Here is a 24,512-nt window from a genome sequence, read left to right as displayed (position 1 = left end):
CCACCTAAATATCATGCACCAATAACAAAAACCCATGATTTTCCCTCCTCGAAACGTCCAATTTAATCGATAGGACTTCATGAAATTAAATACTTGAATAGGAGATGTCGTGCATGTTAGCTTTTGTTGTCGTTTTCAATAGTACGACCTTGGTAATTCGGCGGATAGTTTTGTGCCTTTTATTCAACGATTCTTTATGCATCCATACAAAAAAGTCAACCTTTATGAATCATAATGATCGAATTAGAAATTAGAATGCGTCACCATACAAAGACCATTTCCATCTTTCCCTTAACCCAAAGAAAGCTTCCAATTCAATTCATTCCCTCCTTTTCATTCTCTCTTCTATGAGAAACGTGCATTTGTCGCGATTATACGACCGTGACAACCTTCTCTTCTAACCCCGGGTTTTGACCCGTCTAATATATACCATGGATTATATAAGTACAAGTGTACAACAACTCTTTTCTTGTATTAGTTATTTATTTGTCGAGCTAAGTTAGCTTAAGGTTATGGGTTATATATATATAATTCATAAGTTATGGTAGATGATGAGGATTTCCTAAGGTTTTTCTCCTTTATTGTCTAGGAAGTTAGTTTTGTTTAGTGTCTTATTCGAGTGATAATAATGGAAGCCGTTCCTATGCCACTTCGTGTCCCTCTATCGTCTCCTCCTTCGTTCCCATGGGTTACCGATGTTATGGTTCATCAACTTGGAGGGCATTTACATTCCCCGCTTTCACAGGGGAATGAATCATTTGACGTTGGTAATGTCAATGCAGTGCCATTAGTAAAGTCGCGAAAGAGGCCTGCAATGCTAGTCTTGCCTGAATTTAGCCCTGAGAATGTGTTTTTTTCGGAGAAAAGGAAGATTGAAAATGTTGAAGTTGCAATCCAAGGGAGGGAATATTGTGTGTTTAGTAAGAAAGGAAGGCGAGAGCATATGGAAGATCGATACAAGGTCGTTAGTGACGTTTCTGGTGACTCTAACCAGGTACATTGTCACCACCCTTTAACCTTTCTCATTTAGTTGATTTCATGCAAAAAAAAATCAAATGGTTTTCCCTTAATTTGTCCCTAAAAGAATTCCAAGATTATGAAAATTCTATGATAGTCATCCTTAAAATGACTACCATTATACTAATATTTTATTAGCTGGTTTTTTATTTATTTTTTATGTAAAAATTAATAATTAATGTTTTTTCTTATTTTGAAATTTTGGGAACAGTCATTGAATGAGAACATAATAATGAAATGTAGAACGTAGATGGAATGGAAACGAACAAAAAGTGAGAAAGTACTGTGAATTTACTGATGATGTTGATCATGAGACAAGAAAAATTCATATTGCTCGTACGAATGTAATAAGTCATACTAAATTGCAAATTAGATGGTACACCCAGTATTGAGTTTTAATTTGTACGGGACCTTGATGATGGTTTAGCGATTATTTTTATCATAATGATATCCGAGGTGAAATGTTTTTTAATACATAGGACAAGGGAGTAATATCAAAATATTCTAAAGTAGTGTCATGATTTCCGTCCATACATACTAATTATGTGGATGTTTATTATATAACGGAGGGAGTATGTTTTTTTTTTTTTTTTTTTTTTTTTTTTTTTTTTTTTTTTTTTTTTTGACAATAGCAAAATACAACAAAAACAACATAATTACACATAATCCGAAACATTAGTACGACATTCCTTGGCAATCTCGTCTGCCCTCTTTACCTGGTCCCTTTGGACTTTTAGAACTGTGCACCTTTGAAACAAGGTACCCACTTCCCTAATCTCTTTCACCATCCAAGTAATAGAGACATCCTTACCTGAATCACCTTGAATATTGTTGATAAGTACAATGGAGTCCGATAGTACGAGGATTCCTTGCTTACCTTCCGCCCTAGCCCACTTCATAGCTTCCAGGCACGCCCAAGCCTCACACTGTAGAGCCGAAGTGGCCACTCCATGTTTGCCCCCCTCGCTATCAACATTACCAGGGTTACTTCCTATCACTGTCCACCCAATCCCTGCTCTTGTTGTCTTTTTATCCCACGAGCCATCCACTCCCACAATAAAATTGTCGTACCCATTCCTCTCTTTACCCAATTGCACAGCGTTGAACCCCGGGGGAATGTATGGGTCATCCACAGGGATATCATTAATGTTATTGACATTCCCATTGTTTTGGCAAAAGGTATCATGGTCTCGCATTGCCAAGTTAAAAAATTCCAACACAAGGCTTGAACCCCCCTCAACGCCCTTAAAGCATCGAGCATTCCTAGTCTTCCATAGCCCCCATAAAGTAGCAATAAACTTAATGATACGAGTGCCATACCTACCATCCTCGCTATAAAACAGCAGGATATAGTGCTGGATCCATAACCTCAAAGAATTGAACCCAGATATGTCAGAGCAAATTGCCAGGGAGCCATTCCCCCAGACTTCTTTTGCTAGATCACATAGCCTAAAAGGTGTTGGCTATCTTCCTCATCCGTCCCACAAAACTCACAAGTTACCTCAACTTGTATTCCTCTTTTAGCCAAATTGCCTTTGACTGCAATTCCATCATGAAAGAGTTTCCACAAAAATATCTTCCATTTGGGCTGAATATTCATGCTCCAAATTAGCTTTATAAATCTCTTCTCCTCATGTGAAAATGCAATAGGCCCTTCTTCCTTCTCCTTTGTTAGGAAGTAGTAGCCTGTCTTAAGAGGGAGTATGTTATGATGCTAATTTGTTTCAATAATTGATGTTTGTATTGAAACGTTGGAAAAACAGGCATTTTTTGCTGTTGTTGATGGACACGGAGGCCAAGCTGCAGCTGATTATGTTGCAGATAACTTACGGAAAAACATTCTGAATACACTTGAAAACCTTAAGGAAGAAGATCAGCAAGAAGTGGATCAAGCCATACGCGACGGCTACTTGGAGACTGATAGAGGATTCCTTAGTCAGGTAAATTATTAAACCGTAAGTAATTTTCTGTAATCTGTTTGTATGTAACAATAACAAGCATTTTACAATCATTGACCATGTCAAAGCGTCTACGTGACAAGAAATTAAAACGGCTGTATACATTGATACATATAATATTATTGACTTAGTCTATGCCTTTAATAAAATGTACTTCAATTCAGCAATTTCCTTGTTGATTCCTACGTAAGTATGATTTTTCTATATGCAAGCTGTTGTATATACAACTCATTATTCATCCTACTCAGATTCGGATGTTATGTCATGCATGACTACTTTTGAAATCTCTCAATCTTCATTTTTTGAATATTAATTATGGTACTTTTGTAACAACATTATTTTTTGAATAGTATAAGATTGGAATTTTCTATTAGGAAATATGTAGGATGTAGCTTTTGTACCCTTAATTTTATCTATTTTCAATGGAGTTAAAATCCTTTTTTCCCAACTTTAGCTAGTTGACTACATTAAATGGTTGTTAAAATGTCTAAATTTTTAATTACCTTTAAAAATCGCAGTTTAATTTAAAGGTCAATTGGAAACAACCTCTCTATTACTATTGGCCTTGTATGTGTTGTGCACATTTGACCTCATAACTTTGTGTAGAGTAGCCCCCAGATTTTCTATCATACACCATTTTACTTGGTTCCACCCTCCCAATAGGACTTATCTCTCTGGGCAAATCCTTTTTGTACATCCCTTGAACCTGTGGATGATCGAGTGAGATTCTAGCATAGGATCATTCCATTAATGGAGTTTGATGAGAGACCATTGCCTTATCAAACATAATTTATCTATGGTTCACTTAGCTTTTGAATGACTAACAGTTTGAATTAGCTTCATTACTAGAATATATTATGATGATGATAATCTATATTATATGTGCAAGTATTGATCAGTATGCATGCTTTAAATGCAGGGTGTAAGTAGTGGAGCTTGTGCAGCGAGTGTGCTCATAAGGAATGGTGAATTACACGCTGCTAACGTTGGTGATTGTGGAGTAGTTTTGAGTAGAAGAGGTTTAGCAACTAAACTGACAAATGATCACCACCTAAGCAGAGAAGATGAGCGTTTTCGAATAGAAAGCACAGTAAGTGCATCTAACATTGCAGGGCCTGCAGGCCATATATAACTCTGAACTGCAGCTCTCTGTTACTCTGTAGTTAATAATCATAAGATATTAATTTTGTTTAATCATCATGAAATTGCAGGGTGGATTTATACATAGCTGCAACGGAGTTTGGAGACTTCAAGGTACTCTAGCAGTGTCAAGAGCAATAGGAGACCTGCATTTGAAAGAGTGGATTATTTCTGAACCCGAGATTCAGAAAGTCCCCTTAACCTCAGATTGTGACTTCATTATAATGGCCTCCGACGGGCTTTGGGACAAGGTACAGAAAGAAATCCTTTTGATTTATAATTAGTTGGTCTTTGGTCTTGTGTGCATCCCATTTCATCCTATATATGGTGAGATAAGTAGTTTGCCGATTGTCTCCCTTAACAAGTCACCCCTCAAACATATAATAAGTCACACCTAGCAAATGTGTTGTATTTATCATGACATATTATAAAAAGTCACCTTAATATAATATGAAAAGTTATCCCTCAAACAGTCGAATCTAATAATATGACAAGTCTCCCATTATCCCAACGGGTTGCAGCATTGTCTAGCTTAGGAGATTACACTTTGATAAGTTTGATTTCTAATAATTACTAAATGTTTTTAGAAATTACTAGTTTTAACGTAAAAACTACTCCATGCATAATCATATTTATAATAAAAAGTACTGTCAAAACATTTTATCTGAAACATGTTAGATCAATACCTATTAGGAACAATCAATAGCAGTCAAAATTCAGAGAAAGTAAATTAATCATCTCTTGCATTTTGGTGAATATTGCACACAGGTGAGTGAACAAGAGGCTGTCGATATCATTTCAAGGGAAGAAGCAAATGCAATGGAATCCTGCAAGAAACTTGTTGATGTATCCTTTAGCAGAGGTAACAAAGATGACATCACTGTCATAGTGATCAACCTTCAAACATATGTCGCGGTTGCTGATTCAAGTGCTGAAACATTCACATAAGTGTGCATTTATCAACATCATAAAATTTCATGTTCCGTTATTGGACTGTAAATATAAATAATTAAGCTGGACATGGGAAGTAGTGGCGAAAAATGCTTATGATATGTTTCAATGATCAACGGAAAGCTCACGGAGGGGAAAACAAACTGCATCAATTTTGTATAGATTTGGTTAGGACTTAGAAATAAACTAGTACGTACTAGCTTTAGATTTATCAAGTAGACAAGTAGAAATTATCTCTGTAACGTTTTTTTTTTTTTTTTTTCAGTAGTAATTGGCAGATTTTATGAAAGGAGCTAAAAGAAAAAAAGGGGTGTGGAAAAACAAATTCTTGATTTGTGCATGTTTACTTTATGTACAAAGAAGCAATTTTTTTACTCTTACATTGGATAGTTTTATGACTCTCATCATGATATCAGCCTAATGAAATTTTACTTCTTGGGTGATATTAAAGAAAATTCTTTTTATAGAGAACAAGGTCTTCCACGTGTTAAATCTGTAATCTGTTAATATTACTCATAAATGTCAAGTTAGATCTTGATAAAATCCAAGGTGGCTAACAAGCAATGGTGCATTGATCACCACCTAAGAAACCCTAGCACACCTTGTATTTAGTGTACTCGCAAGTTGCTACCGACACTTATTAACCACAGAGATAAACTTGTATTTTCTCCTAGAGGAATGCCCCATCCAGTTGCTGTATTAGATTAACATAGTTCGTTGATCTAATTGTGTTATTGTAATATTAAGGAACAGTAGGATTGTGCCAGCTCATTATTAAGGTTGGTGTTAACACCATCTTCTTCATCTCGTGTTAACTCCATTCAAGGAGCTCGAGTTTTCCTCCACCTTCATCTTCTTCATCCTCACCCACCTTCCATCCACTCAATACCATCCTCCACTATTTACGACGACTTTGTCAATGAAATAAATGAAAACCCCTAAGAAAAAGGGAGAAATAAAGGGCATGATCAACCCCAAAGAGTAAGGGTGACGTGTTCCTCAATAGAAGTTGCCCTTGAACATGAACTTCTCCATTTAAAGCTTCTAAAATTTCTATTGAAGCTTTTCGAATTCAAAATCCTCTATAAACGCCATTCCACAAGCTTTAACAATGTTAATTTCTTTCTTTGACCGATTTTCTTTAAATAATCCTAACTTTTGATTATTCTGAAATAATCCAAACTTATACATGTATCTTCCTAAAATATTTCAAAAAGTTATTTTTGTTGCTTTTGTTGAACCCGGGATTATTATGTATTGTAAAACAAAAGTTCGGATTATTATAAGAAGATGTCTATAATAGTTGGGATCATTCCAAAATAATCAAAAGTTAGAATTATTCAAAGAAAATCGGCTAAAATTGGGATTATTAAAACTAATTTTCCCTCTGTTTATACTTCCTCTGTTTTTTTTTATAGTTACAACACTTCTCTTTTCACGCTTGCTAATGCATGTTTTCAATCGTTAATATCTTTAATTCCCAACATGTAAAAATTATAAACATTTGTTATTAAAATTGTATAAGTCGAGACGAATCTAACAAAATCCTACATGACTATATTTTTACTTAAGTATAAACCGTCAAAGCTAGTCAAAGCGAAAATACATTAATAGTGTAAAAGTCAAACTGTTGCAACTATTAAAAAACAGAGGAAGTAGGTGAAATTACAAAATTACCCATATATAAAACCTTTAGATAAACCAGATTTTGTTTATCAAAAAGTAAAAACTTTTATTTTATCATCAAATAAAGAACAAAAACTAACCTTAAATTAGTTGGATGCACGGTATACGCGGGTGTATATAACAAATTCTCCTCTTTAGCGGCTTTGCGACTTCTTTGATTTCTTTCCACTGCCCCGACGCTTCCTTTACTTCGCTACTCGCAGACGTCGCATTAGAAAACCCCTAAAACCTTACTTTCTCTCTCCTTTATATCAATGGCTGACAAACCTCAAATGGCGGCCATTACACTTGGTGGGAAAGCTTCATCTCTCTCATCTACCTCAGTTTTTCTGATATCCAATAAGCTCTCGCAGGTACGTATAGATTCCTCCATTTTCGAGAGATTATCATCATCTTCTTCGAAGAATAATACCGCTTCTCCTTCAATCAAGTATCAAATCGAATTTCCCAAATTTCTAAATTTTGAAGAAATTAGAGCTTCTGCTAATGTTCTTTTGTCCAAGCTATTGCTATCTAGCTCCCCAATTCGTATTGAAATCCCCAATTTGATATGCAAAACCCTAAATTCTGAATCAGCTACTTTAATTTTTGAGTCAATTGATGTTACTGAAGAGGAGAAATGTGTGTTAGATGCGTGTTTATCTGTATCTGTGATAGATGGTATTTGTGCGTTGTTGGATTATGGGGCTTCGTGTTTGTCCCCTGCATCGGAGATGGTGGCGGCTTTGTCGTGTGAGGCGTCGAAGGCGAATGTGTCGGCTTTTAATTTGGTTGATTCAGGAGATGGGAAATGTGTGAAAGATGAAGCTAGTGTTGCTAGTGATCTTAAGGTTATGCTTAATGGGTCTAAATTGACTGGTAAGGTTGAGATTGATGCGGTTTCGAGTATTCCGAAGGTTTACGGGAGTTTGAGGGCTTCTGCGAGGGCTGTGCACTCGATAGCTAGGGCCGAGTTGAATTCGGTTGCTAAGGGTAATGTAGGTGGAACAGGGGAGGCTTGGGAATCGGTTTTGATGTCATTAGAATCCGTGCTTAGGAATTTGGGTGAAAGTAGTTTGAGTAGGGCGGATTTGAGTGTTAGTTCCATTGTTAGTGATGGGTTACAGTCAAGTTTGAAAAGCTTAATTGGTGAGAAGTGTCCAACTAAACAGAATTTGCGAGATGCTTATATGATAGCCTCGAAAGCCGCCTGTGAGAAAGATTATGTGAAGTTGGTGCACAATGTCAATGAACTGTTTGGCTTGGTAATGACCGTGGTATCTTGGGAGATGATAACTGCCATTGTTTTGTTGGAGGGAAGTGATTTGCTTGATAAGAATGAAGTTGTTGCTGCTAATGGAGAAAATGCGAAAGTAGATAAGAAGAAAGATAAAAAGAAAAAGGTGTTCGGGAAGGGGACATTGGTCGTCCTGGAACTTGTTAGAGACAGGTTGCAGAATGTTATAGAGGATGGAGCTGATGTTCAGGCCAACTTGCAAAAACTCGGTGATAATTTATGCTCATTATTGGACCCCAAGGTTCCTGCCTTTGGTGATTTCATAGAGAAGATAAAAGAAATTGTAGAAAGCAATGAAAGCAGAAGACTCCCAAAGATCCCAAAGGTATTGTTTTGTTGGTCTTATGATTCTGTTTTGTATCTTTTATGCGGTTGATGTCTGTTGCATATTTCCTTTTATTTCTGTAAATCATTGTTCCTGCTTAAATGCAAATAAAATTACAATTATATAACATTTATTGAATGAAATTTAAGGATTGAACTATGATGAAAACGAATGAGATTAAACGAATAGAGGAACTATAAAAGTTATGATATAAAAGGTGCTATTAGATCACCCCAAAATCACAGAAAATGGTTGTATGAACTAGTCTCTCAAGGCCTTTTTTTTCCCTCACCCCTTCTCTTTATACTACCAATTTGCTTACGTCACTTCTCATTCCATAACAAACTCTGCCAAGGCACTGTAGGCATTTCCCAACCGATTGCTGAAATAATCGAGGGATTTCCCAATTTGTCCTTTTCATGACGCCTGGCATAAGTCCAGCAAATTGGTGGCTTGGGGTAATTAGGCTGATGCATATCGACAAAGTTGCCTGATTTCTTTTCGATAATTCATCTTTGTACATACATATGTTAAGTACTCCCTCCGTCCCTAAAAAAATGACCCTTTTGGCCTAATTTTAGTCCCAAAATGTTCATCCCATTTGCATTTTAAATACCTTCATTTTGCAATAATATTTGTGCAAAATTAACTTCCCCATGTTAAATTTGCTTTTTACATTTCTTTTATTACTTTCTCTCTCAACTTTTTTACAAATTCCATGTAAATTTATCTTTTCAATGTACTTTTATTAACTTCCCCAAACATTTTGTACTTCCCACTTAAGTTTCTTATTACCCGTAAAAAATGCCCAAAAGGGTCGTTCTTTTAGGGACGGAAGGAGTAGCAAATATACCATTTTGGGTGTCCTAAAATGTTCCTCCTATTACTAAAAATAACACACAATCATTATCTACTTTTTAGTTTTTTCATACAAAATACACACATACCTAAATAATCATTACTTACTTTTTCTCATTTTCATACAAAATACACACATACCTAAAAAATTATTACTTATTTTTAACTTTCTCATATAATATTCTCTATTGACTTTTTATTATTCCCATAGAACATTTTTTTCTTTTTATCTTTTCCATACAATATTCCTCTACTTTTTCCATCCTGCTTAAAAACCGTACTTTTTAGAGATATTTGTCTGTAATTATGGGCGGAGGGAGTAGAAGTTTGAAGCTATGCAGAGGTGTGATTCATTGAATTATTCAACTAGTTAGCAGCATGGAGCTAATTGGCTGTTACATTCATATACAGAATTTACAATTTCATGAAATGTTACAGATTTCATGAATTATTCAACAGTTAGCACCATGGAGCTATATTGGAACTCATTCCCGAATAATGCCTCTTTGATAAGCTTGTACTATCTGTAAACACAAATTTTAAATCTGTAAAATATAGATTCAAAATAAATGTAACAAAATATTAATTTTATTAATTTGATAATTTATGGGTACAATCTCTAATTTGCTCCTCTGATTCGATCTCTACTTTGACTTTGATGTAATTCACGGATTAACTTGATTCTCGAACGAGGGCCATCGAGGCTTGATCTCGATCGAAGATTTGATGCAAAACTTTGACTTATTGTTGATGTAGACCTTTGACTTGTTGTTGATGTAGACCTTTGACTTGAATTCTTGATTGAGGGCCGATGAGGCTTGATCTCGATCAATGACTATTTGATGTAGAGGTTGAACCGGTGTTCTTGATGATTTGAAGTCCTTCTTTCCTTTGTGTTGAGGGCCGTCGAGGCTTGATCTCTTTCACGGGTGATCTTCTAGAGTAGAACGGCACGTTGAATGCTTGTTTTTCTTCTTCTAGGTTTTGAAAGGTTTTCTCCGGAGAGGTTTAGAGTATTTGATGATAGGTTTTCTCTGGAGAGGTTTGGAGTATTTGAGAGGCTTTCTCTGTATTTTGATCTCCTTGTTTACGGTAGGTTTTTCCTCCTCTCTAAATGAAATAGAGAGAACTCTATTTATAGTGTGAGACACCCTTAGGGTTAGTTAGGGTTTGATATGCATGTATTGGGCTTTTGACTTGGTAGTCATGACTCATATAAAATAGCTTAACCAATTTTAGTAGGCCTTCACTATTAAATGAACAATTTAGTTAAAATAATTAAAATGGGCTAATTTAATATATTTACCCAAATTAATTTACTTTAATTAAATGTCAATAATAAACAAGTCAATAATTTGACCTTTGACTCACATAATATCCGACGTGGCACTTTAATTAAAATTTTTGTGCCTACAAATTGCCCCCTTCGAGATCGGTCACGGACACGTTGGAGTGTTTAATCGTGATCGGGCTCGAAATCCTCTTTTTTTTTTTTAATTTTTTTGTAAAATCCAATTTAGCTAATTTTAGTTAGCAAATTTGGCTACTTGCCATACAAAATAAATGTACGTACTGCATGCCTTTAGTTGTTAATCAATGATAGCTATGACCTTATCATGATTAAGCACCTAAATAACATTTCATGTTTAGCAGTAACATTTTTCAATTTCTTTCACTTTTTTTTTTTTAACAAAATATATGTGAGATATACTTGATGGCCTTTCTGAAGATAGACTTGAAAGTCAAATGGTTACTAGCACGAAATGCTCAACAACTTTAAGAGATTTTATTGGAGATAAGTATGATTAACTCCTTGTTTATCTTCTTATCCCTTCTCTTAGATATTCATTCTCCTTCACGGCTATAAATACCAACTGAGATGATGAGAACATTCATCCCATATACCTCACTAACTCACATACCCAACATGGAGGAGAAGAGAAGCACAGAGAAAGCCGTCCACACTTTGGAGTCATGCAAAGCAAGTTGTCATTCCATACCATCTACTTTGACGCCACGCCACAACTCAAATTGATGCCACATTGGAGGGAGCCGCGTTACGGAGCCTCGACGCCTGAGTCTTTGACGCACCATGCTGGCGCCACCTGATTCTTGATCGCCAAGCTGCGCTATTAGAGCTGCATACGAACGTACATGGAGCCTCACAGCCTGAACCTATGTATTGGAGCTGTACTCGGGCCTCGTAGAGTCATGGATGTATGCACGCACAACTCAAATATTAAGCTTCTATCCAGCCTACATTCGTGAAGAACCATAAGACATTTGCACTATCACACCGTACAGATTGCAACTATATGTTTTGTCGACAATGTGTCAAAATTTCAAGCAAATCAAACCACGATTTCCCATCCGATCGACTGTTTGATCAAAGTTGCTCAAAGAATTTCGTGGCTGCGATATGATGTTGTGCGACTTGCTTCGGCATTTTTTTTTTTTTTTTTTTTTTTGTAAAATGATGATCATGATCTAATATGATCATAACATCCACGTGACTTTCCTTTTCTTTTTTTTTTTCTTTTTCTTTTTTTGTTTTTTTTTAAATTGAAAAAATGATAATTATTTGTCATTTGTATTGATAAGTGATTATCATAATTCATGATCACTTTGGCATACGTAATGACAATTTTTTTTTTTTTTTTTTTTTTTTTAACCTTTGGTGCTTTGGCAATCTTTTCTTGATCTTCAAAATTTGTCGGTGAAGTATTGGTTCTTGGCAGCTTTCTCCAATCTTCGTGTTTAATGTTTTGGGTTTATCGATCTCTGGTGCTTGGAAGCTTTCTCCATATCTCAAAAATTTTGGTGGATTACCGGTGCTTGGAAGCTTTCTCCAATGTCCTTGTTCGACAATTTACGAATCTCCAGTGCATGCATGCAGCTTTCTCCAGATCGTCTAGTAAATTTGGTGAAGTATTGGTGCTTGATAGCTTTCTCCAATCTCCGTGTGTTTTGAGATTGATCTCAGGTGTCTGTAAGATTCCTCCAGATCTCGAGAACATCGATGGACCAGTGCTTGGTAGCTTTCTCCGATCTTCATGATTAACACTTTGAGTTGATGATCTCCGGTGCTTAGAAGCTTTCTCCGGATCTCAAAAACTTTGGTGGACTGCTGGTGTTTGGAAGCTTTTTCCAAACGTCCATGTTCGATCAATTTATGAATATCCAGTGTTTGCAGCTTTCTCCAAATCTTCAAGTAAATTTGGTGAAGTATTGGTGCTTGGTAGCTTTCTCCAATCTTCGTGTTGAACGCTTTGAGTTGACCTCCAATGCTTGAAAGCTTTCTCTAGATCTCAAGAACTTTGGGGATCGGTGCTTCGTAGCTTTCTCCGATGTCCATGTTCAACTTGATTTGTGAATCTCCGGTGCTTGCTGCTTTCTCCAGATTTTCAAGTAAATTTGTCGAAGTATTGGTGCTTGAAAGCTTTCTCCAATCTTCAAATGACATCATTCGACTTTCTGGGAACAAATTGATACTTGCCCCCAATCTTGTAGTTTATCATTTTTTTAATGGTTGCCCTTGAATAAATTTTATATATCCAAGATGCCTACGTACCAATAAGTAATTGAAATTTACTTTTTAGATCAAGCCGAACGTAGTTCAATTTATGTGATTTTGTTATTGTTTTTTTTTTTTTTTGTTGTGCAGCTTAGGCTCTTGCTTAGGAGCTTTGAGGACCGCTTTTTCATCTTTGTCCCCTTTGGATGTTGATGACGGCTTAATCTGATCTGCCTTCACGATTGGCTATCGTAAACTCCATCTCATGAGCTCGAGTCGCCAAGTCTTGGAATGTATTGGGCTTGATTCCTTGCAATATGTAAGCAAGATCCCAATTCATGCCTTGGATGAACATCTCGACTGCCGAAGTTTCAGACAAATGATCTTTGCATTGAAGGCTTAATCCTCGCCATCGATTGATATAGTCCACGGCTGGTTCATCTTCCAATTGGTTGGTTTGTGTCAACTCAGTCATGCTGACAACGCGCCGAGTGCTGAAGAAACGATCGAGGAACATTTCTTCCATTTTCTCCCAACTGTCGATGGATTTTCGAGGTAGATCTGTGTACCAATCGAAAGCAACACTCTTGAGAAAGCGAACAAATTGCTTTACAAGCAAATCTTCAGAGGTCCCAGCATTATTGCAGGTATCTATGAAATGCGCAATATGTTGCTTGGGGTTGTGTGTCCCATCGAATTGCTGAAATTTCGGAGGTTGATAGCCACTTGGCATTCTCATCTTATCGATCCTCTTGTTGTAAGGTTTGCTGTAGTGACCATCTTCGTTGACGTCTCTACCGAGTTGTTGTTTAATAGCATTGGCTATCATCTCTTGGATTGCTTGAAAGCTGAATGAATCACCATGGGGCTGTTCACTTTTCGAACTAAGCTTTGTCTTTGTGCTAAGCTCTGACTCGTTGCTATCATCTTCACTTTCTTTGATTGGGCGTTTCTCGAGTTTTCTTTTAAGTGCAACAATTTGTTCGCTTTGGAGTTTGATTTGTGCCCCCTTTTCTTCGTTGTCCTTGACGGGTTTCTCAAGAAGTAGCTTCATATTTGCTAACTCCTCCTTGATGGCGTTTGCTTCGATTGCCATGACATTTACAACGACGTTGTCTTGTACATCGTCCTTCGTCATCGTTTCTTCAACGTGTTTCGTCGTTTTGATTTGTGGAGAAAGAGATGAGAGGTAGAAATGGTCCCACCTAGCGTGCCAAATTTGTAAACACAAATTTAAAATCTGTAAAATATAGATTCAAAATAAATGAAACAAAATATTAATTTTATTAATTTGATAATTTATGGGTACAATCTCTTATTTGCTCCTCTGATTCGATCTCCACTTTGATTTTGATGTAATTCACGGATTAACTTGATTCTCGAACGAGGGCCATCGAGGCTTGATCTCGATCGAAAATTTGATGCAGAACTTTGACTTATTGTTGATGTAGACCTTTGACTTGTTGTTGATGTAGACCTTTGACTTGAATTCTTGATTGAGGGCCGACGAGGCTTGATCTCGATCAATGACTATTTGATGTAGAGGTTGAACTGGTGTTCTTGATGATTTGAAGTCCTTTTTTCCTTCTTGTTGAGGGCCATCGAGGCTTGATCTCTTCCACGGGTGATCTTCTAGAGTAGAATGGCACATCGAATGCTTGTTGTTCTTCTTCTAGGTTTTGAGAGGTTTTCTCCGGAGAGGTTTAGAGTATTTGATGATAGGTTTTCTCTGGAGAGGTTTGGAGTATTTGAGAGGCTTTCTCTGTATTTTGATCTCCTTGTTTACTGTAGGTTTTTCCTCCTCTCTAAATGAAATAGAGAGAACTCTATTTATAGAGTGAGACACCCTTAGGGTTAGTTAGGGTTTGATATGCATGTATTGGGCTTTTGACTTGGTAATCATGACTCATATAAAATAGCTTAACCAATTTTTGTAGGCCTTCACTATTAAATGAACAATTTAGTTAAAATAATTAAAATGGGCTAATTTAATATATTCACCCAAATTAATTTACTTTAATTAAATGTCAATAATAAACAAGTCAATAATTTGACCTTTGACTCACATAATATCCGACGTGGCACTCTAATTAAAATTTTCGTGCCTACACTATCTTCTTCATGCAATGATACAAATGCAGTTGATATACGGAGTAATAATTAGTGAAAATATACAAACTTTTATTATCTATTATGGTCCATTGGGTATGGACTATCTACTGATTGAGCTTCATGTACTTGACCGAATGTTTGAAACTTTTACAATGTCCTGTTAGTAGTGTACCATAGCTTTGGGCTGAACACCCATCTTCACTGACCTCTTGCCAAGGACAAGAGTAAATTAGTAATTACAATTCAATGATGATTATATGCATTGTTTAACTAAGACCGTAGTTATCATTTGATAGTCCATCCCTGTTCTGGTGGTAGGTGGCACTGTCCTTTTCCTTTATGGAATCTTTATAGGATAATGTTTAACATAAATTTTTAAACTCATGGTCTAGTATATCAAAGACCCACATGTAGAGAGAGGAGTGAAGGTAAAAACATCTTTGTCACTTGAGTAAGCTATTGAGTTATTCCCCTGTTATGGTAGTATAAAATGTATTATTGTCTTTTACTCATCGCTTTTGAGGAAAAAATTGAAACGGTCAATGAAGACACCCTTAAACTGCTGTGTAAAACACAATAGGAGTAGGTTTTTTAAAAGTTTTTTTTTTTTTTTTTTTTTTTTTTTTTTTTTTTTTTTTCTGTAATATGTTAAAAATAAATAAATAAAATTTAGAAACTAACTAGTATGACTCCCTTTTATCCAAATTTGTTACACTACATTATCTGTCACTTTAAATTTCTGAGTTTTTTTCACTTTCAAATATCAATGAAATAAGATTTTTGAATATCAAAGTTTTAGCTAGCAAGTTCTTAATGTATATATCATATCCTTGAAAACAGATCATACAGAATGATGAATAAAATGTTAATGTATATTGAGAACAACTAGAGTTATTGAGTGATTTGAGTCGTATACAAATTTGTTATTACTGTTTGACATTCAATGACATGACCCTCGAGTGGATAAATAAACAAATAGTTGGGAGTTCTACTGGTTGCCTAGTGCTAACTCAGAAGGTCATGTCAAAGAGTTACTTCAATTCTAGAACATTGCTACTTTGCTTTATCAGGTTTGGAGACGAGGGTAGTCAATTAGTTTTTGGTAGGCCTATTAACTAAAGCAAACATTTAACAAACTTGATTTTGTTTATGTAAAAGCAAAGTACCTTTCATCATTCAGTTCCATCGGATGTGACAACTGTTGGACTAAAACATTACATTTTTAAGTCACAAGATGAATTAGATAATGTGTTGTGGTCAAATACCATTTTATAACGGAGTAAGGGTCAAGTTTCTAGAACTGAATTCATGTATACATATTGATATATATGTAACTGATATTAGGTTAACATGTTTCTTATGAAATATGAATTTATTCTGAAGTTCATTCTTGTTTTTCATCAGAACTCACAAGAGGGGTCCTTTTTAGGGCAACCTCATTCATGATCAAGTTGATCATGAATTGTGGTCTAAGCCATAATCAATTGGAAAGTGCATCCCACTCATGACTAAAAAAGTGTGTCATGGTATGGTATGACAATTTTCAATTCTTATCATTCAACTTTGTGCATTGGATCATGAGAAATGGAGTCTACAACATAGTTGGATTTTTTTATTTTTTATTTTTAGTTAATGTTACTGGATAATGTAAGAGAGAAGTTATTAATGTATTAGAATAAAATTATGATGGCACATGGTGAAAATGTAGGGGAGCCTGGGAGGGAGGGATGATACTTGTTTATAGTTCATATTGGGTTCCTCTCTTAGCCGCTGGTGGTGATTAATGATATTTTTACTTTGAAAGCACATGTCCTTTTTCCTATTTAGTGCTTTTTTGCATGAATTTGCAGTTTCTTGTGGCTTTGGTTTGACTTTACTGTCAAAGTCCATGCAAGGCCGCCTTCTGTGGTATTTCATGATATTACTTGATAATGCCTGATTTTGTACTATTTTTGAAAAATATTTCTTTTGTCATGCCTTCTCATGTGGACATATTTCTTGGCTTCTTGTACTATTTTGGGCGCCATCTAAAGCCTTGTAATATATAATCCAATTTTTATTCTTCCATGTATACCAGGGTACACGCGATTTTGCTAAAGAACAGATGACTGTGAGGGAAAAAGCTTTTTCAATAATAACAGATGTTTTCAAGAGGCACGGTGCTATGGCATTGGATACTCCTGTTTTTGAATTGAGAGAGACTTTGATGGGAAAGTATGGAGAGGACTCAAAATTGATTTATGATTTGGCTGATCAGGTAATGCACCTATAATTTGCTCCTCTGTCTGGATATATGTTTCTTTGAACGGAAAAATGAGTATATAACTTTCTTTGACGACCAGTTTCTACTGCATAAATTTTATTTTCTGGAATGCTTAACCATAATCATCACCCTAATTGGCATGCAACCTTTTCAACTTCTTTTGTTTGTAGTTGAAAAATGACTACTCATGTTAATGCTAAATTGCTAATCTTCCCCTGTTCAAATCAGAAAATCTTTTCTGTTTAGCCCAGACCTCTACCCGTTTGCATTTTATCCTCACTCTTACTCACTTGTTACTGACATGAGTTTTGACTTTAAAAAATGTTTTGTATGTCCTCATAAGTTAAATCTTTGATTTCCTCAAAAAAAAGTTAAATCTTTGATTTTTAAACTCTGCAGATGTAATTCTTTTTGTGGTTTTTTGCTTTATCTGTTTTGATTTCAATACTTTTGTGTATTAATTGCAAATAATCTATGGTTTAATTAGTTTGATTGATTGTTATTACTGTGCCAAATTTGACGCAGGGAGGGGAACTCTGTTCTTTGCGATATGACTTGACTGTTCCGTTCGCTCGATATGTGGCAATGAATAGTCTTACATCATTCAAAAGATACCAAATAGCAAAAGTTTACAGAAGGGACAACCCATCTAAGGGAAGATATCGTGAATTTTATCAATGTGATTTTGACATTGCTGGCCAGTTTGAGAAGATGGGGCCTGATTTTGAGGTGGTTAAAATATTGACTGAGCTTCTTGACGAATTGAACATTGGAGAGTATGAGGTATGTAAAAGTAGGCTCCAATAGTTATCACTGTTGTTCAGAACCATTTGTGTTTGATCTATGAATCCAACATACTTATCTCTCTGTTAAATGACTGTTTTTTTACACGATGTTAAATTTGAGTTAACCTCTAAAACTAAATTTATATTGATCTAACATATTTTATTCGTAATGGTGTCCTCTACTGAACTGTGTCTCCAGGTAAAGTTGAATCATCGCAAGTTGCTTGATGGAATGTTAGATATTTGTGGAGTTCCTCCTGAAAAGTTTAGAACAATCTGCTCTAGTATTGACAAGATGGACAAACAGTCATTTGAGCAAGTGAAAAAGGAGATGGTGAGACTTGTTCCTCTCTCTATATCTCTCTCGTTTACTGAGGGTTTTGAAAAGTCTTTTGTCATCGTTACAATTTGTTATTAAAAAAAATCATTGTTGCATATTACCTATGGCTTAATATTTGCTTTTTCCTTTGTTTCCCAAAAAAAAAAAAAAAAAAAAAAAAAAAAAAAAAAAAAAAAAAAAAATTTGCTTTGTCCTCTAGACGCTATATTTTGGTTGTTGATGAACTGTTTGAACTTATGCAGGTTGAGGAAAAGGGTTTACTTGAAGAGACAGCTGATATGATAGGCAATTTTGTGAAAGAAAAGGGATCTCCTCTGGAGCTGCTATTGAAGCTTAAACAGGAAGGAAGCGATTTTCTGAAACATGAAGGAGCAGCCCTTGCATTGGATGAATTGGAACTGTTATTCAAACTTTTGGAAAAATCGAAGTGTGTAGATAAAATCGTTTTCGATTTAAGTCTTGCAAGAGGTCTTGATTACTATACTGGGGTGATATTTGAAGCTGTCTTTAAAGGAACCACACAGGTGAAAATTTTACTCAATTTTGTGAACCCTTCCTCATTATATATTTTACATGCATATGTGTGTGTTGTCTATTTGTCTTTACTTGAAATCCATAATGATGAGTATAAAAGTTACTTTCTTTCCTATTGTTTTTGTCATTATGGCCTTCTGTGTTTATAACTAATTGGCAACAGTAACTCGCTGTTTCTCACTACATAGCTTCCACCTGCCTCCCTAGCCCACAAAAAATGTATATACTCTGTATTGTCGATTTGTGGTGTGATGGAGTAAGAATTTATAACATATTTCAGAGTAATTCAAATTTATGGTTTTTGATCCATTTTTATATATATTTGGCAAGTTATTCCACATTCCTGATTAATGATCAATATGAGTCACCCATTTGTCCTGCCAGGTTGGATCCATTGCTGCTGGTGGACGCTACGACAATCTTATTGGGATGTTTGGTTCAAAGCAGGTTCCTTCAGTTGGTGGTAGTCTGGGAATAGAACGTGTATTTGCAATCATGGAGCAAAACCAGAAAGATCAAAACCAGGTATTTTGAAATTAATATCTTAAATACAACTTGTTTGATTCATGCTATTCTTTGAACTGAATGGTAAAACTGTTGCTGCCATTCATGATATGTAGGTAATTGATGTATCCTTTTGCTGTGCATTCTTCTGTTACAATATTTTTATATTTTGGCCAGTCCCTAGGGGTGAGAACGGAGGTTGAGTTGGGAGGATGGAAATAAAGTACTCTTTACTTTTCTCCCCTTCTGCTTCAAGCAGCTCTGGTAACAGAGCCCTTTCCTCGGAGGCTTTGGTATGGACGCATAGTATCCATATTCCACGTAGCAATGGTTCTGTTAAATTTAATAATTTATTTGTAACTGAGTTAAAAAAAAAAAAAAAAAAAAAAGGAAAGTTTGTCAACAATAAGCCAACCTTTGCGTGGTTAGCTCAAAATAAGCCAACTTTTTAATTAACTCAAAATAAGTTAACTTTAAAGAGGTATTTTCTTTCAATAAGTCAACTAACCTGCAACCTACAAAACAGGTAATTTTTGTAATTAAAATAAATTTACTAGTATTAAATTTAATTAGATGTTTAGCTATCAATCAATCAATCAATCAAAGCCTTAATCCCAAAAGTGGGGTCGGCTAACATGAAAAAGTCCAGCAAACCCCACCCACAATCGGTGGCCGACGACTACCTCCTTCCCACGTCTTCACCCCTTCCATTCCCGTCCTACAGACCACTGATGACCAGCCTCACACCCTAATGCCTTGTCAGCCACCGTTATCCCCACCCTGAGGTTCCTTTCTTTCACCCACGACCCACCTGACCCTGTCTCTTACTCCTCCGTAACGCCGGTCTTAACGGCCGAAATTAACCCATACCCGTAGATTCACACCGAAACCCACCTCAAAACCACAATACCCACCTTGAATCCCCACCCTAACCACCAAAATATCGCCATTTCTACTCCAAATTTCATCCCTAACCACTGAAATCCACCCCGAAATATCCAACAGTTATCTTATAGAATTCATCCCGAAAACCCCAGCACCCACCCGAAAAATTCGAAAAATAAAATATAAAGAAGGGAGGAGTAGAAAGGGCGGCGGTGGGAAAGGATAGAAATAAAGGGATCCGGTGGGTGTGCCGACTGGTGTGTTGTGGCCGGCAAGGGGTGGGGGTTGCAGCTGTTTCGTTCTTCATTAAAGGAGGGGTATTTTTCTAACATATTTTGAATAACTTAATATTTTATTTTAATTAAAATTTTAAATAAACCAACTATATTAGGACACGTGGCATATTTAACCTAAACAACAGGTTATCTTCAAGTTCAACAGGTTATAACTCATTTTGGGAAGATATTCTATAAAAGGTTGACTTATTTTTAGTTAATCAAAAGGTTGGCTTATTTTAAGCTAATCACATAAAGGTTGACTTATTTTTGACAAATTTTCCAAAAAAAATGTCGATGTAGTGCCGTACTGCATAGTTGAACCAGAATGCCTCCTGGCCATGTGATATTGTTTAGATTGTCCTTTAGTAAAAACCTTCAGATATAAGCTCTTTTGCTAGGGTTTCCTTCCGTGGATGAAGAAGATGGGAAGAGCATTGGGGTAGATGTAGTGTATTTTTGGTCTTTCGACTCTTTTGTGCTTTTGCTGGGAATATGTTGGTATATTTTTGCTTTGATTGTATTGTTGAATGTGCATTCATGAAATAAATTTTGGCCAAACAATTTTCAATACTAACTGTTTCCTGATTTGATGTACTGCATATGGCAGGTAGTACGCGCTAATGAAACCCAAGTTTTAGTGGGTGTAGTGTCACTTCCTGGCAAAAATGTTGAAGATGACTTGATTTTAGCTGTTGAATTGGTTAGTAAACTGTGGTCAGCGAAAATAAACGCAGAATATGTAACTGTCAAAAAGGTTTTCAAAATCTTTGAGCGTGCAGAATCATCAGGGATTCCTTTTGCCATTATGGTTGGAGTGCGTGATCTGAAAGTAGGAATTGTGAAATTGAGGGATGTGAAGGCCAAGACTGAGGAAGAAATTCCTGTGGATAAAATGGTTGAGGTGCTTCAGAAACGATTAGAGACCTCATCTTGAAACATCAGGAGCAGCATAGTTCAGTAGAAATTGTGGTCCATTTTATCAAAGAATTTTGGGATTACTAATTATTCATACGTGGATGATTAATGTGAATCATATTGACATGTAAACTTACATTTTGTACGGATCTTGGAACTTTCTCGATTTCTTCAATTTGTTCATTTGCGTGCTTAAAAGCTTAAAAGCATGGTTTGTATAAGATTCACCCACGACCTTAAGTTTTGAAAGTATAGTGTTAGCCATTAAGCTATTACCATATTATATGTCATTTCATTAAAATTAAATATAAATAAAGATTTCAGTCATGAAATTAATGGCGTAACTTGGGGCATCGCTCGGCCTAAAAACGAGTTACATTTTAAATGTTAAATATTTGCATTTATCAAAATGGGTTAAAAAGAAAATAAATACTTTGTACTAGTCAAATGGGACCTTTTTGCACATTTGCTTCCCACACACTATTTGCCATCAATTAATCGCTGCTCATAAGCTGGTGGAAAATCAAAATGTAGGTGACCTCAGGTTCTGGAAACTGGAAAGGTTCGAATGATGGCGAATTTTCAATAAAATATGCTCTTAGAATCATGAAAGAAAATGATGAAGTGCCTAAAAGCTCAAAGTGGAACCTTGCTTGGAGTGCCCCTGTACAGCAGAGGGTTTGCACCTTACTCTGGTTGTGCTTTCATGATAGGCTGCTACATAATGCAAATCGTTTCAAAAGAAGCCTTGCTCATGATCCTCGCTGTACACGCTGCAATAATGATGCTGATGAGACCTTGTGTCATTTATTGCGTGACTGTCCAATGTCAAGAAATATTTGGCAAAGTGTTGGTGACACAGCTCGGTATCCCTCCTTTTTCAATGGAAATGTTACTCAATGGCTGATCAGAAACCTCGACGCAGATGGTCTAATATACTCAGAGAAATGGCCTACTTGTTTTGCAACAACTCTATGGTGGATTTGGAGGTGGAGAAAATAGTCTAGTATTTGGCAGAGGAGAGGACATACCCTTGGATACAGGACACTTCATAAGGGATAGAGTTGAGGAGGTGTGGAAAGCTCATAATTCTGAGCTTCAATTGCTCAATCTGGGAATACATGGCAGGAAGAAGGAGCATGAAATTTTCGTCAGATGGACTGCACCTCCGTGTCTCTGGACAGTCCTCAACACAGATGGTGCTGCCAAGCGCTCACCAGGCATGGCAGGTGGTGGTGGTATTCTAAGGGAGGCTGCTGGGATTTTTATCAAGGCTTTCACTGCACATTTTGGAAGGTGTAATGCATATAAAGCTGAGTTGCTAGCTCTGGAATTAGGTTTACAGAATGGCTATTGACAAGGGCATCACTAAGCTAGCAGTACAAATGGACAACCAAGCATGTATCAAAGCCATCAAGAATGCTGCTTATCAAGGAGGCGAATTGAATGCGTCCACATTTTGAACAATTGTCGTAAGTCTTTTTGTAATATCTTTTAATCATTGCTTTAGGGAAGGTAATAAGGTGGCTGATAGATTGACTAATCTAGGAGTCGTCCTTGAGGAGAGGGTGGTTTATTTCGATGATCCTCCCATCGAAATAAACAACCTAATCCGGGAGGACATAGTTGGGGTGACATAAATTAAGCAACAGAATTCCATATATAGGTGATATGATTTTGTACTTCGGCAAAAAATCATATACTTGTATATAGTACTCCGTTTGGGGTGTTAAAAAATTAGAAGAAAAGAGGGTGGGGTATGGTACGGTTAATATAGAAATAACGAGTTTAGTTATTTGGCTAATGACTAAAAGAACTATATGAATGAAGAATTGAAGGATATTAATAAACGTGTTCACCTACTCTATACTCTTTTCTCACTTCTATTTTAGGGTTTTAGTTTTCCTGGTCAATAAGTTAGTTGGAGGTAGTCTAATATTTTTGGAAATTAGACAAGTTCCGACCAGTATTGTAGACACCCAAATGTGTCTCCCCAAAACCAAATCCAGTGATGAATACCTTTCTTGTCATTTGATTATCGAACGAAGTGAAAGTGTGAAAAATCTAGTGATGAGGATGTTTTTATTAAAATATTTCTTCTTTCTGTTTTTGAAAATATTTCTTTTCTCACCCTGTTTTGAAAACGTCCAATCCAAATTAGTTTGGTCCATGATAAGAGTCCAATAATAGTATAGTTGGATGGGGCTTGAAAATGCCTTTCCGACGATATATTATAAGCCCAATTCCGATGAATAATGAGGAAGTTATGGCCAAAATACTAAAGCGGGCCCAAACCGGATTTTACCTACGACCCAATGATCATGTGGAGGGTCTAAAGGTTTAATCCCATTCCTAAACTAATTAGGATCTAATTAGAAGCTTCCATAAGTTTCTAAAAGATCTTAATTATCCTTTTTGAAAAGATAAGATCATAGAATTTGAAATTGAATAAAACTTTCCTTTTTTAAGTCCTAATTCTATTCGAATTTAAAGATGTTTCAAAGACAGTCAGATATTATTTTCGTTTCTCATAATATTTATCCAAATCTTATATAGTTGGATAGATCTTGAAATTATCTTTCCAATGATATATTATAATATTAATTCCGAGCTATAACGAAACAGATATGAAAGGAATACGAAACTCTATCCAAAACTGACACCCTTCCACTATTTCGGCCATATCTTTTTATCTACAAAATATTTTAATCTGATTGTAACTGGGTTGCAAAGTAGACTTCAAGAGCTTTCCAACGACATATTATATGCCTTATTTGAACTTCTGGATCAAAAGATATGATAAAAAAAAAATCCGCAAAAACTGTCTTGCAGCGCCGAACGACAGGCTTGTTGCGCGACGCTGCACTCTGTCGCGCGGCGACAGAGGCTATTGCGGCGACAGCGTCGTGTTTTATTCCTTTTTGAACTCCGATTCCTTTTTTATCATATCCGGACTGTTTTCATTATAAATAGGGTCTTTGGACCTCCGGTTTCAATGATCTACAATCAACTCTCAACAACAATCATCTCTTTCTTTCTCTCTCTAAAGCTAGAAGCTTTCCTTCTTTCTATTCTTTTTAAACCTTCCCTCAAACACAATTCCTCATTCATTGGATCTAGACACACCTAGCCAAGTTCGAAGTTTCCTTTGCCCTAGACGTGAAAGGTTAT

At 36.0% G+C, this 24,512-nt stretch overlaps 2 protein-coding genes across 2 annotated transcripts; both read left to right on the top strand.

The window, feature by feature from the left end:
- Positions 1-606: 606 nt before the first annotated feature.
- LOC145585271 (putative protein phosphatase 2C 25) lies at positions 607-5,341 on the top strand. Its single transcript, XM_081641986.1, has 5 exons — positions 607-994; positions 2,781-2,957; positions 3,895-4,065; positions 4,187-4,366; positions 4,884-5,341. The coding sequence occupies exons 1-5, from the start codon at positions 629-631 to the stop codon at positions 5,061-5,063; spliced, it is 1,074 nt and encodes a 357-aa protein (XP_081498112.1). The 5' UTR covers positions 607-628; the 3' UTR covers positions 5,064-5,341.
- Positions 5,342-6,915: 1,574 nt separating this feature from the next.
- LOC145586495 (histidine--tRNA ligase, cytoplasmic-like) lies at positions 6,916-21,673 on the top strand. Its single transcript, XM_081643340.1, has 7 exons — positions 6,916-8,353; positions 16,915-17,094; positions 17,626-17,883; positions 18,085-18,219; positions 18,468-18,749; positions 19,144-19,284; positions 21,034-21,673. Exons 1-7 carry the CDS (start codon positions 7,007-7,009, stop codon positions 21,358-21,360), a joined length of 2,670 nt encoding a protein of 889 aa, XP_081499466.1. The 5' UTR covers positions 6,916-7,006; the 3' UTR covers positions 21,361-21,673.
- The last annotated feature ends 2,839 nt before the right edge of the window (positions 21,674-24,512 follow it).

Source organism: Chenopodium album, chromosome 16 (genome assembly GCF_948465745.1).
Source record: "Chenopodium album chromosome 16, dcCheAlbu1.1, whole genome shotgun sequence".
In the NCBI taxonomy this organism is placed as follows: Eukaryota; Viridiplantae; Streptophyta; class Magnoliopsida; order Caryophyllales; family Amaranthaceae; genus Chenopodium; species Chenopodium album.
The sequence above is the reverse complement of the archived record's forward strand: the minus strand, read 5'-3'. Positions and strand labels throughout refer to the sequence as shown.